This window comes from Durio zibethinus, chromosome 20 (assembly GCF_047325235.1).
Source record: "Durio zibethinus cultivar Kanyao isolate XHJ-2024 chromosome 20, ASM4732523v1, whole genome shotgun sequence".
In the NCBI taxonomy this organism is placed as follows: domain Eukaryota; kingdom Viridiplantae; phylum Streptophyta; class Magnoliopsida; order Malvales; family Malvaceae; genus Durio; species Durio zibethinus.
Window position 1 is genome coordinate 2,605,205 of NC_143181.1, and position 13,091 is coordinate 2,618,295.

At 36.3% G+C, this 13,091-nt stretch overlaps 2 protein-coding genes across 10 annotated transcripts; one reads left to right on the forward strand and one right to left on the reverse strand.

Annotated features, from left to right (window-relative positions):
* Positions 1 to 477: 477 nt before the first annotated feature.
* On the forward strand, positions 478 to 10,705 carry LOC111315440 (kinesin-like protein KIN-4A). 9 transcript variants are annotated; one of them, XR_002693291.2, is made up of 26 exons: positions 478 to 1,139; positions 1,819 to 1,965; positions 2,040 to 2,189; positions 2,577 to 2,830; positions 3,438 to 3,622; positions 3,713 to 3,837; positions 4,399 to 4,435; positions 4,579 to 4,670; positions 4,798 to 4,899; positions 5,120 to 5,233; positions 5,306 to 5,399; positions 5,536 to 5,651; positions 5,762 to 5,857; positions 5,945 to 6,058; positions 6,155 to 6,271; positions 6,420 to 6,500; positions 6,709 to 6,780; positions 6,871 to 6,964; positions 7,185 to 7,216; positions 7,335 to 7,432; positions 7,525 to 7,623; positions 7,930 to 8,151; positions 8,306 to 8,468; positions 9,246 to 9,401; positions 9,486 to 9,801; positions 10,219 to 10,705. XR_002693291.2 is itself a non-coding variant. In XM_022917154.2 (25 exons), exons 1-25 carry the CDS (start codon positions 1,014 to 1,016, stop codon positions 9,702 to 9,704), a joined length of 3,105 nt encoding a protein of 1,034 aa, XP_022772889.2. In that variant the 5' UTR covers positions 478 to 1,013; the 3' UTR covers positions 9,705 to 10,705. The 9 variants fall into 9 exon arrangements, 3 of the variants coding, with proteins under 3 accessions (XP_022772889.2, XP_089605347.1, XP_089605349.1); XR_002693292.2 differs by having other exon boundaries at positions 10,228 to 10,705; XR_002693293.2 differs by having other exon boundaries at positions 5,539 to 5,651.
* Positions 10,706 to 10,772: 67 nt separating this feature from the next.
* On the reverse strand, positions 10,773 to 12,745 carry LOC111315442 (uncharacterized). The gene is made up of 2 exons (XM_022917155.2): positions 12,447 to 12,745; positions 10,773 to 11,344 (listed from the first exon to the last, which is right to left on the reverse strand). The coding sequence occupies exons 1-2, from the start codon at positions 12,600 to 12,602 to the stop codon at positions 10,979 to 10,981; spliced, it is 522 nt and encodes a 173-aa protein (XP_022772890.2). The 5' UTR covers positions 12,603 to 12,745; the 3' UTR covers positions 10,773 to 10,978.
* Between the last annotated feature and the right edge of the window lie 346 nt (positions 12,746 to 13,091).

Sequence of the window (13,091 nt, forward strand, 5' to 3'; positions counted from 1 at the left end):
ATTGGGGCCTATATACATTATTTCTATAATAATTTTAGAACGTGATCTTTTAATATCAAAACTAGGAAAAAAAGTACTACATTTATACCGTATTGTTATAATCATATGCAAAAATATAGTAAGAAAAAAGTAAATGAATTGTATTTCATAAAAAAAAAAAAAGTACATGAATTTGTTAGCGTATGATCCTAAGTTTTTTTTCCAGCAATGGTACATGATTCCAAATCACGTGGCTTATGTGTTGGGCAACCCTTTTTCTACCATATTCTGGGCACAGTTAGGAAATCTTCAACATCATAATACGTGGTTTTAGCAGCACTTGCCTATCATCTTTTCTTTTCTTTTTGTTTGGGTTCTTTTGGGAGTTAAATTAAGATTAAAAAAAAAAAAAGTGGAGCTGAAAAGGGTAGAACTGTAAAAACAAGGACAAAACCGTGGAAGTGAGGGGTCAAAAACACAACTCCATGGAGAAGGTGAGAAACAGAGGAAATGAGTTGTTGGTGTAAGGAAAGGGTACAAAGGAAAGAGTGTTATGAAAGCTTATTTCTTTCCTTCTGTTCACATGACGATTTTCTATTGAAGGCTAAGCATTATGATAGTTGTTGTTGTCACTGCAGTTAACTTCCTGTATAATGCTATGCCACCCCGCAGCCTCTAATTCCTCAACTGCCCTTCCTCATACATTTTTTCTCTCTCTTTCTAACATTCTTTTTCTTACACTTCCAAACAGCAATAACAGCAGGAAACAATAGCAACCCATTGTCTGGAACTCAATTTGTTTTCTTTGGTCGTTGTTGCATCACTTTCTTTGTCCTACTGTGTTTCAGACAATGAGAACGGTTTTTATAAGGAAAAAAGAAAATAAAAATTTGGTCTTTTAACTCTCTAACATAAACGACAACAAACTTACCAAAAAATTCATTATTTCTCTTTCTCTTTTTTGGGTTTTCTCCTTTCTTTCTTTCTCTCTCTTTGTGTTGGGAAATTGTTTTTTCTTTCTTTAGCTGCTTCCTATGGAAGCTGTTGCAGCTTCCGAGGCTTGTTGTGTTAATGTTGCGGTTCATGTAAGACCGCTTATTGGTGATGAGAAACTTCAAGGTTGTAAAGATTGCGTTACTGTCATCCCAGGAAAGCCTCAGGTACTGTGAGTTCAGAGAATGACTGTGTTCACTGTTAAGTACTTGTTCAATGGTTGATTTCTTGGGAGTGCAGTATTTTCTGAGTATGGAGTTGCGGGTTAATTTTAAGTATATGAAGATCTGGATCTTTGGATGCTTGAATGGTTGATCAATGAGAATTCACTGTCTGATGTTGGATCAGAATTTTTGTCATCACTTACTTTTTCTATAATGGGGATGGTTGTGAATTGGATTCTTTTACCGTTGAACTTAAAATTATGCAGAATTAAGCTGAATTCAGTTAGTTTTGATGATAATTCTGTTGATTGTTATTTCCATTTTCGCGTTTTGAATTCTTTAAAATATGGTTCTTTACATTAATTTTTAGGTTGAATTAGCTGATACTATATATTAGTTGCTCTTAAACTTTTGTTTAGGCGAAGTAATTCATTTTAAAGGAAGGAGAAAGCACATTAAAATTTTTTTTTTTGTTGGTAAGATCTGGGATAGCCTGTTTCAATCAGATAAGAAAATGTTGAATTCCTTTGTTGATTTCTTGGATTAAGACCAGGCCAGAATTTTTGTATATTCTAATGTCTTTGCTCAACGTCAATGGAACTTTTTCTTTTCCTTGTTTTAAGTAGTTATTTAGAATTTTTTTTGGTTAGGAAGTTACATGTTGGTTTTGACTATGCTGCAGGTACAAATTGGGACACATTCCTTTACATTTGATCATGTCTATGGGAGCACTGGTTCTCCCTCTTCTTCCATGTTTGAGGAATGCATTGTTCCCCTTGTTGATGGCTTATTCCAGGGATATAATGCTACCGTTCTTGCTTATGGTCAGGTACAGCTGACTCTCCCACAAGTCACTGCTAAACATTATGTTCACTTGTGATTGAATTTCCAAAAAATTTGCAGACTGGATCAGGTAAAACGTATACCATGGGCACAGGCTTCAAAGATTGTTGCCAAACAGGAATCATTCCTGAAGTAATGAATGCTTTATTCAGCAAGATTGAAAGTCTAAAATATCAAATTGAATTTCAATTGCACGTTTCCTTCATTGAGGTTTGTTAAAGAAACAAGCATTTCTTTTTGTTATTCAATTTCCAATTATGCTATTAGCAATGTACTAGGTTGGTCTGTCTGTTCTGCAAACTTATTTTTGTGAATGCATCCCCTGTTGGACCTGTTGTCCTACAAGCTTTTCCTTTAGTCTGGTCTTTAGGTTTCTTCATTTAGGTTTTTGTTAAATTACTCAAGCATTTCGGAAAACAGTAAAATGATTGCCAAATAATTCTAATTCTCTGATCGAATATCTTTTATGAATATACCTTCTGGTTTATTTATCCTGAATTCTCTTTTGCATGTATATACATATCACTCCTGGTTTGAGTGTCTCTTCATAATTTATAGTTCTAACATATGTAATTTAATCTAATTTTGATTTGAAAGATTCTGAAAGAAGAAGTACAAGATTTGCTGGATCCTACTTCTATAAACAAATCTGATACTGCAAGCATGAATATGGGGAAAGTAAACGTCCCTGGAAAACCACCAATACAGATTCGTGAATCATCAAATGGTGTTATTACACTGGCAGGATCTACTGAAGTTAGTGTCAGTACATTAAAAGAAATGGCTGCTTGCCTAGAACAGGGTTCATTGAGTAGGGCAACAGGGAGTACAAACATGAATAACCAGTCAAGGTTAATTCATGTTCTATTCTTGTTAAATTAATATTCTTTAGCATTTATTTGTTTTCATTTCTTCAAATCTGTGGAGCAGATGTTATCTGGTGGTTCTTGGTTCTTTAAATATGGAAAAACAGAATCTGTCTATGATCATCATTTGTTAAACCTGAAAACTATCGATGCACTGCAGTGCTAAGGTAATGCCTTTTGACTTGGTTTACGAGGAAAACTGGGCAATCTTTGGCTATAGATGAGCCCCAGATGGGAAATAGCAAAATATGGAAAATCGTCATATATTGCAATGATGGTAATGTCGCCGGTGCTACTGGAAGTTTTCCCATGAAAATTTCTAAATTTATATATAATTTTAAAGAAAGCTCATTCTAAATTGATTTTTCTGTTCTTTGTTTAATGTTTCTAGTTAATATTTTTTTAAAGGAAATAAAAAAATCTGAAAATGTTACAAGGTTTTGGATTTCTAGAGCTTCTATTGCTTTTGATATATTCCCAGTCATGTACACCCAACAATGCTTTCTTGACTTGTTTTAGTTTTACCTTTTTCTTGGTTTTAAATGCTTTTCTAAATACAAAATTTTGATAATATATTTATGTGGTTGTATAGTCGGTCACATGCAATCTTCACCATCACCTTAGAGCAAATGCGTATACTCCTTCCTATTTCTGGAGATGGAAGTCCTAATGACATTATGAGTGAAGAATATCTTTGTGCCAAGTTACATTTGGTAGATCTTGCTGGATCGGAGCGAGCAAAAAGAACAGGTTCTGATGGTATGCGTTTTAAAGAAGGTTGGTGGCACTGCTTATTCTCTTCTTTGTGTCATGAAAGTATTCTTCTCCATCCAACCATAATAATTGCCATCTACATTGTCTAAACAGGAGTTCATATCAACAAGGGCCTGCTTGCACTTGGTAATGTCATCAGTGCGCTTGGTGATGAAAAAAAACGCAAAGAAGGTGTTCACGTTCCATATCGAGATAGTAAACTTACTCGGTTTTTGCAGGTATGACTAGTTTAAGAGGTTTGTATGTCTCATGTTGGCAGACCTTATTTTTCCTGTAAAATTTTATGGAAAAGTGGTAAGAATGTGAAATAGAACTGTTTATTTTGTTGGAATTTGTCTTTTTAGGCATAAAAATCAATTCTTACATCCGCCTAAAGCTTGACTGTGCTTGGAAAACTGAGATACATTCAGCATTTTAGAAAATATTCGAACCAAGAGAAGAGATATACTATTACTCAGCCCTTAAAATGTTGTATATCTCCTTGCCTCTTTTTCATCTCAAAGCTGAACTAAGGCTAGGTACTGATACAAAATTATCTCCTCAATTGACGAAGGACAGTTCCTGCATTTAGTTGTTTGATCTTAGTTTTGTCAGGGTTTAACTTATTACATGTGTGGCAAATAAATTGGCCATGATGAATGAAGAGGGTGATGGAATCTATTCGGAAGATTATACATGGTTTAAGAAATTATATTTCATCCTTTTTTAATTATCAATATCTTTATTTTCTCTGATTTTGTTGTTTATTAAGTGATAAAAACATTAATTTCTTTGGGCAGGATTCACTTGGTGGCAACAGCAGAACTGTCATGATAGGTACTGCCATATTTTCTTATTATTTGACCTGCTCAGTTGTTTCCTTGTTTATAATTTGATACCTAGTTCCTTCCCACTTTTGCACTTTAATTGGCATTTTGAATTTTTTACTCATTATCCTTATCTAATTTCTTTCTGAGCAGCCTGCATTAGTCCTGCTGACATTAATGCTGAGGAAACCCTTAATACTTTAAAATATGCAAATCGTGCTCGCAATATCCAAAACAAGCCTGTTGTAAGTTCAAGAGAATAATTTTACTTCAAAAATTTCATCTTTCTATTCCCCGTTTGCCTAGTCAGATATGTGAAATTCAAGGTAGTTTCTATACGGAATTTTCATTCTTGTTTTGACTTTTAAATAGGTTAATCGAGATCCTATCTCTAATGAGATGCTAAAGATGCGTCAACAATTAGAGTATTTGCAAGCAGAACTTTGTGCCCGTGGCGGTTCTGATGAAGTGCAGGTATCATGGTACTCCTAATTACTTAAATAAACTTAATAATCAATTTTTAATCTTTTCCTGAGCACAAATTATAGTAGGATCCTAAGTTAGTAACTTGTTACATATGTCTCCAGGACTGGGTTGCTTTGTTTAAATAATTCATTTAGTCCTGAATTTTTTCTTGGAAATAACTTATATAGGATTAGTCCCACAAGTTTTTCAAAAGGGACTTATTTTGTAGGTTCTCAAGGAAAGAATTGCCTGGCTTGAAGCTGCTAATGAGGATCTTTGCCAAGAACTTCACGACTACCGGAGCAGATGCACTATTGTAGAGCAACGTGAAACAAATGCTCAAGTATGTTAAGGAATCCCCTATCATGTATATTGTGGTTTCAAATGTATATGAATGCAAAACTTCCTATTTCAGGATGGCAGTCCTTGCTCTGTCAAAAGTGATGGGCTGGAAAGGAACTTGCACAGTATAGAGTCATCTGACTATCAAATGGGTGAAACCATGATAGGTACAGGCTTACCTGATTTATGCAAGATGTATAGCATTCTTCTTTATTAGTAATACCAGCTCAACTGGTCTATTAAATTATTCCACGCTCTCTCCAATTTATATTTTTCTCAACTGGAATATAATGGCCATTTTAGCAGGCGATTCCAGAGAAATTGATGAGGAAGCAGCTAAAGAGTGGGAGCACACACTGATACAAAATACTATGGACAAAGAGTTGCATGAGTTGAATAGACATTTAGAGGAAAAAGAGGTGTATTTTTATGTCTGTTGCATCTTCTATGATTAGCACGGTTGGCAACTTTTCCATCACTAGCTAATTCTTCTATTTTATGTTTATGCTCATCTTTTATGTCTGAGCAGTCCGAGATGAAACTTTTTGGAGGAGACACAGTTGCACTCAAGCAGCATTTTGGGAAGAAAATTCAGGAATTAGAGGACCAGAAAAGAGCTGTGCAGGTTTAAAAACACTGTTTTAATTCTCACAGCTTTACTTGAAGGAAAATTGTGCCTGCTAACATTTGTTAACCCATTTCCTCACTGCAGAAAGAGAGGGATCGCTTATTGGCTGAAATTGAAAATCTTTCTGCTGGTTCTGATGGACAAACACAAAAAATGCAAGGCATCCATGCTCAGAAACTAAAATCCCTTGAAGCACAGGTGATAACAAGTTTTAGCTGAAATTTCATTGATTATTGATTGAAGAAAAAGGGCTGATGATGATTTCTGTTAAATCTAAAAACTTATTTGCACCAGATTCTGGATCTTAAGAAAAAACAAGAGAGCCAGGTTCAACTTTTAAAGCAGAAACAGAAGAGTGATGAAGCAGCAAAACGACTGCAAGATGAAATTCAATTCATAAAGGCACAAAAGGTTAAAATCTTATCTTGGTCCTTATATCTTTCATTGTTTTTGGTATTTTTCATATCATTTATTATATTGTATGCTGTGCTAAACCTTCCCACCTCAATTCTCCCTGCCCTCTTTTTCTTTTCTTCCCTTGCCCATTCTGTGGTTGTAGGTTCAGTTGCAACATAGGATAAAACAAGAGGCAGAACAATTCCGGCAATGGAAAGCCTCTCGAGAAAAGGAACTGTTGCAGGTGCCTTACTCCTTTTCTTTCTATCAACTTAAGCAATTTATAATAACATATCAGATTATTAACAATTACACACTTTTAATTGTAATATTACATTTGAACAAAGATAGTCACTTACTGCAGGAATTATATATTGGATTCGTCACTTGTATTTGCATCTATTGTTTGTATTATGTACTTAACTGGGTTAGTAATCTGCATGCACAATCAGTTACGGAAAGAGGGCAGGAGAAATGAGTATGAAAGACATAAGCTGCAAGCTTTAAATCAACGCCAGAAAATGGTTAGCATATTATTATTTCTTATGAAGGAGGTGAGTACCCACCACTGATTTATTTGTAGAGAAATAATTTGCAGCTATTCTTGCTTTCAGGTTCTCCAAAGAAAAACAGAAGAGGCCACCATGGCCACTAAGAGGCTAAAAGAGTTGCTGGAAGCTCGAAAATCTTCTGCCCGTGATAACTCAGGTACACTTTTTCTTTTTAAGGTTGCTGTCCTGGACAGTCCATGTCTTGGATAAATTAATTCTCTTCACAGAGGCATTGACAATTCAACTTTATAGAGTAGCTTCTAGGTTATATTTGGAATGCCTTATGCTAGACAGTCTAGTTTCTTATTGATGGAAACATAAGGTATTCATATTTATGACTTATGTGTTCAAATTTCTAATGATTTGGTATCTTCCAGCTATTGCCAACGGGAATGGAACAAATGGGCAGGTAATGATCTCTGCTTCTCATCTGTTTTTTTTTTTGGTTTTTGGGGGGGGGAGGGGGGGGGGGGGGGAATTTAAATATCCACATGTTTGAAACCAATTAACTTAAGTTCATTCTGTAGACCAATGAGAAAGCATTACAACGATGGCTAGATCATGAGTTAGAAGTCATGGTGAATGTGCATGAAGTTCGCTTTGAATATGTGAGGCAAAGCCAAGTGTATGTAACAAAATCTTATTTATATAACAAAACTGATGTGGGATATATAAACTATTCTTATATCACTTTCACTTATTATTTTCAATCTCCAGGAGGGCTGCACTGGCTGAAGATTTGGCTGTCTTAAAGCAAGTAGATGAGCTTGCTTCAAAGGGGCTGAGCCTTCCAAGAGGAAAGAATGGATTTTCCAGGTATCAACTGTTCAAAAGCGTTTTACTTTATTACTGGCAATTTTCTTCTCTTGCCCTTCCATCATATGGGTTCTATGGTCTGGTATCAGTAAAGAAGATTGCATAGAGCAAGTCTAGCATATAGCCAACATTTGCATACAACATGTTTATAGCCTTTTCCTCTCCTACACTCGTGGGTCATCCATGGTTAGAACAAACATGAGTTTGAGGAGATTAGTTAAATGCAGCTGAAGATATGATACTTTCTCCCTGCAGAAGTGCTGCACCCTCTCCTAACATTCCTTGATGTATTTTACTGCTGTACAGGGCATCCTCTATGTCACCAAGTGCACGAGTGGCTAGAATATCTTCCCTTGAGAATATGCTCAGCATATCATCTAATTCACTTCTATCAATGGCTTCTCAACTTTCAGAGGCAGAAGAGAGGGAGCGAGCCTTCACTAACCGTGGACGTTGGAATCAGTTGCGCTCCATGGCAGATGCAAAGAACTTGCTTCAATATATGTTCAATTCTCTTGGAGAGACAAGGTGCTTTCTCACCCCTAGTGATATATGGCCATGTACATGAAACTATGTCAAATATAAGAGCCTGGTCCTGGAGTTTGACAATTAAAAAAAAAGAGAGAACAAATAAACTATGGTTCAAAAGAGTCTTTAAGCGGTGCTTATATGTAATGAACAGGTGCCAATTATGGGAAAAAGACAAGGAAATCAAGGAAATGAAAGAACAACTTAAAGAACTTGTAGGTCTGTTGCGGCAGAGCGAGCTACAAAGGAAAGAAGTTGAGAATGAGCTAAAATTAAGAGAGCAAGCTATGGCCATTGCATTGGCTACATCAGCTACGGTTAGTTTTACGTAAACTTTATTCAGGTTTTATACAAGGGAAAGAACTGATCAACTAAAGATTATAAAGCTGTTTTCACATCAACGTACAGATGAAGTTGAACTTTGGTACATATATAACATCCAAAGTAGGTTCCATAAGATTGCTTTGGTCAAATGACTTTTACCTCCTAAGCATGTGGTAGAATTATATGCTTACAACTACTAATCTTGAATTGCTTTTTTGAAGATCTTTAACAGCTCAAAAGAACAATGCGCTGATAAGATACTTTGAATAAACACCAAATTCTAAATTTTATGAGAAAATAATTTTTTTCTCAAAAATGCAACCTGATCAAAACCACATTTGGTATAGACTACAGAATGTGAAACCCCTTTTTCTTTTCAACCAAAGTCCCTTATAACAGCAGCATAGAGAATCTCTTACTGTTTCTTGAATGGCAAACTTCCCTCTACGAATGTCCTCTTCATAGTGGGGATACTACTTATCTTGGGTGACAATTGAATTCACATTGCTTATCCCTCAAAAAATCCCAAGCCTCTGTTCAGCTGAATAGCAAGTGCTGCAACCTGTATTGCGTCGAGGAATCTCTAGAAAAGAATTCCAACTAAGTAGGATTTTCTTTTGCAGCAAGATAAATAGAATTTTGGGGTCATTTGTACAGGATCATCTAGTGTCTCACTGCTGTCATAAGGTTTTTGGCCTACAAGTTAATTGTCTATATCAACATCATTTCTACTCCTAGCAGTGCTTTTTGACAAAAGTGTCAATGCGCAGGGGAACTCACCAAAGTTATTGAAACACGTTGCTGATGACATGAATGGTTCATTATCCCCAATGACTGTGCCAGCACAGAAACAGCTGAAATATAGCCCAGGTATTGTTAATGGTCCAGCCAGAGTGTCAGCAGCATTCATAGATCAAACACGAAAGGTAACTTCATTCTCCAACTTTAATCATAGCATTGCAGTCTGCTTTCATGCTTGGTAAGAAATGTTGGATTTGCTGTTCGTGCAGATGGTACCGCTTGGGCAGTTACCAATAAAAAAGTTAGTAGCTATAGGACACGTTGGCAATGGAAAACTGTGGAGGTGGAAAAGAAGCCATCACCAATGGCTCGTACAATTCAAATGGAAATGGCAGAAGCCATGGAGACTTTCAGAATGGATAAGACACAGTGATGAAACAATAATGAGGGCAAGGCCTCGTTCACAAGCTCTTCCACATAGAGTCTGATATTCGATGGTCACCAGATTATGTTGGCCATATTAATCATTGATTATATGTATGTTCCTAGCCCAAGGTGCAGGGAGGAGCCTAGAAAAGAATGCAGGTATTTTTTCTGCTTTAGTATTTTATGTTGACATTACCTCTAATCATGTGCTATTGGACGCCCTTACTACAATTTCTTTTAATAAGCTTGATTTCTCAGCTGTTGAGGACGTTATTTATTGTCAGCTAAAAACATGGCTGCATTTCTGATTTCCAAATCTCTTGACTTGGAAAAATGAGTTTTGACTGTACTTCAAAGAACAATTACCGAAGAAAATTGATGAACTGCTAAGTACATGAACTCAAAATTGACTGCTTGTCCACAGGGTAGCCTAGTCTAACACAAAATGTCCTAGAGGAAGTAAATAGCTTATGAGAATCATAATCTGCTTGGTTGAACCATTTTTTTCTGACTTATCGGAATTGAATTAGCAAAACCCTGTTTGCCACACATCAATGAACCTTATAATTTTCTTAGTTGATGCAGTGTGCTGGAACTAGCTGTTGGAATCTGCATATGCCGTGTTGGTCTAGTTGATTTTGAAAATATCAAAACTATTGATTAGTAATCTTCAATTTTCTTTTCTGTGATTACTGCATTCGGAGCATCTTGTAAAGAAGTGTTGATGCTGCCAATGGCATGCCAAATACGTTAAAGACATTAGCATGAGATGGTGTCATTGATGATGCTTTGGCAAGAGCATATCGAATCTCGCAGGACCTGTCTATGGTTTTGGTGTATTTTCCATCAATAACGCACTTTTGAGGGAAGAAATTGTTCCCAAGTTACAGAAAATTGTATGAAAGGTGCAATCTAAAAGTATTTCTCTTTTTTAGTTTTTCATTTTTTACCCAATTTGTAATTTCTTGCTTCATATGTTTAAACGTGTGTAAGCTTGTTATTAATTTTGTTGATAGATTGAAATGTGCAGCATTTTCAGTTGTTACACAAGGAAAATTCTTTAGCTTTTTCTCTCCCTGGATACTGGTTCGAGTAAAAAATAAGCTAGTCTAATTTGAGATACCAAAAGCTGAAGCATATGGAAATTCAATTTTGATGGATGTATGACTTTAAACCCTATATATCAGACATTAAGAATTGGCTTGCTACTGAGAGCAGTGGTGCCCTTATTAACAATGCAGATAGAGAATGATATAAGAACTATGAGTCTCATGATCGATCATCCACAGGGAGAAGTCTATAAAGTGAGCAACTACACATTCCATGTACCAGCACATCACATATTGCCACACCAGTATGCATAGTGCTCTTCTTTACGATGATTACTAACTAGACCCCCACACTGTAAACAGATAAAGCTGCTTCCATCAGAGAATGCGTCCAATACAATTTGCGTTCTGCCTGTTTCGGCAAGTATAGACGTCTCATGAACATATGATGCAACTGACGGACCGTTAGGGTTGCATGGTAATGCTTCAGGTTTTGAAGGCTCAGCTTCAGCTATTGCACATTCGGCAAACAAAGAAGCCAGCTGATCAACAGCAGTGTTTTCTAGCATTCTGGTTCTGTAAACTTCACGAGCACGGCGCAACGACTGAAATACAGCTTCATCACCACCTCTAGTTCTCGTAGCCATCACCACCTGTTCCATCACAGAAAAGCAGAAATTAAAAGGAGAAACAAGAGGGCCGGGTTGCATGACTGCATGTCTAAATTAAGGCGAATTTTGATGTCCTTCCTGTCATTGTTTCCCCAGTTCAAAAGAGTTATACCTCAAACGAAAACATAACAAAAAGATATGCCAGACTTAAATTCTTTGCCCTGTATTCAGACAGGAAGAACTGATTCAAACCATAATATGACTGAGGGATACTTTAATGCATGTGAAATCTTGAAAAGACATAGCCCTAAAAAAGAAGTGTTATTTAATCCTTGTGGCTAAAGAAGAAAATTAAATACTGAAACATCATTAGTCTAGTTGACCCAAGTTAAACTAGTATTCTTTGTATATACTATTACGGGCTGCCTAACAAGGGCAAGGCTTCTTTCATCCTCCTTGTGTCAGTCTACAAACAGTCAAACACTCAAACACCCAATGAACAAAGAAGTTATATTTTAGTTTGATCCAACATGGCCAATTCAGATGCCAGGTATTTACCACCAATGCAGTCTTCGGAAGCCTGCAGTGAGAAGTGGTGGGAACAATATTTAATTAACAATAGCAACTCAAGTTGATGAAATATAGGGTATTAATGCTAATACATTTGAAAAGGGACAATGCAAAATTGTTATTCAAAATGAGGAGAGATCCAAATTGATTAGTATCCAAATAGTTGAAAGTTTCAAAGAGTAACAGTAATGAAAGTTCAATTAATCACCGGCATCAGAACTAATCATATAGAAGCAAGAAGATTGTCAAGTCCACAATTGACAAGAGAAAGGTTGAAAGAACAAGATTTTCAACCCCATTGTTCAATAATAAATAAAAACTTCTCAGACGAATAGTAACAAGCAAAATTGCAGTACAGTGACAACCTCTTGCCCCTGAGGAATTTCAATATTCGAAGCAATTAAAAGCCAACAAATTTGAGACTATAACGTTCCAAGAAGCTAAAGAAACAGCTTGTTGTTTAACAAACACTGATGAAACTCGCTAAACATTAATAACCCAAAATAAAATTCTATTAACCATTCAAGAAGAAGAAAAGAAGATGGGAAAAGGAAAAAGTTTTAATGGTGATTACCGCTTGCAGAGCCTCAGAGGGCTTGCCTTGATCAATAAGGTTACGAGCCATAAAAAGCAGCTCTTTCCCAACGTCATTTTGTCCTTGCAGATGGGAGGCCGATGCGGTGGCAGCGGTGGCCTCCGTCTCCATCATGTCGGCGCTCATACGTTCCATGGCATCTGGACCTCCGGTTTTCCGTACTAATGGGAGATTCGGCTTTATTCTCTTGCTTCTTGTTTAATTGAAAAGAGGATTCTTGCAGAGTCTGAGGTGACACTTTCGTTTCTTCTTTTCTTGGTCTTCTTCCCCCACAAAACATGATACGTGGACTTAGGATTGCGCTTTTAAGTCAGCGTTTGGGTTTCTTCTATTGGGCCCATTCCATTGTGGTTTTGAATAACTTCCGGGCTCAGTCCTAGGCCTGATTTGGTCATTGGAAGAAAAAAGAAACCATGGATTATTGGGCAAATCTCTATTTTCTTGTATTCATAAAATTATGGTTAAATTTGAATAATTACTTATAATTTATAGTTTCATTATTTGGACCGTTTGAAATTAACTATTGCACCTAAATTGGATGATCATGATCTTATGTAATGTTTATATTGCTTCATTGGAAAGAGGGGCCAAATGGAGTTTTATTAAGCTTGGGAATGGGCACCA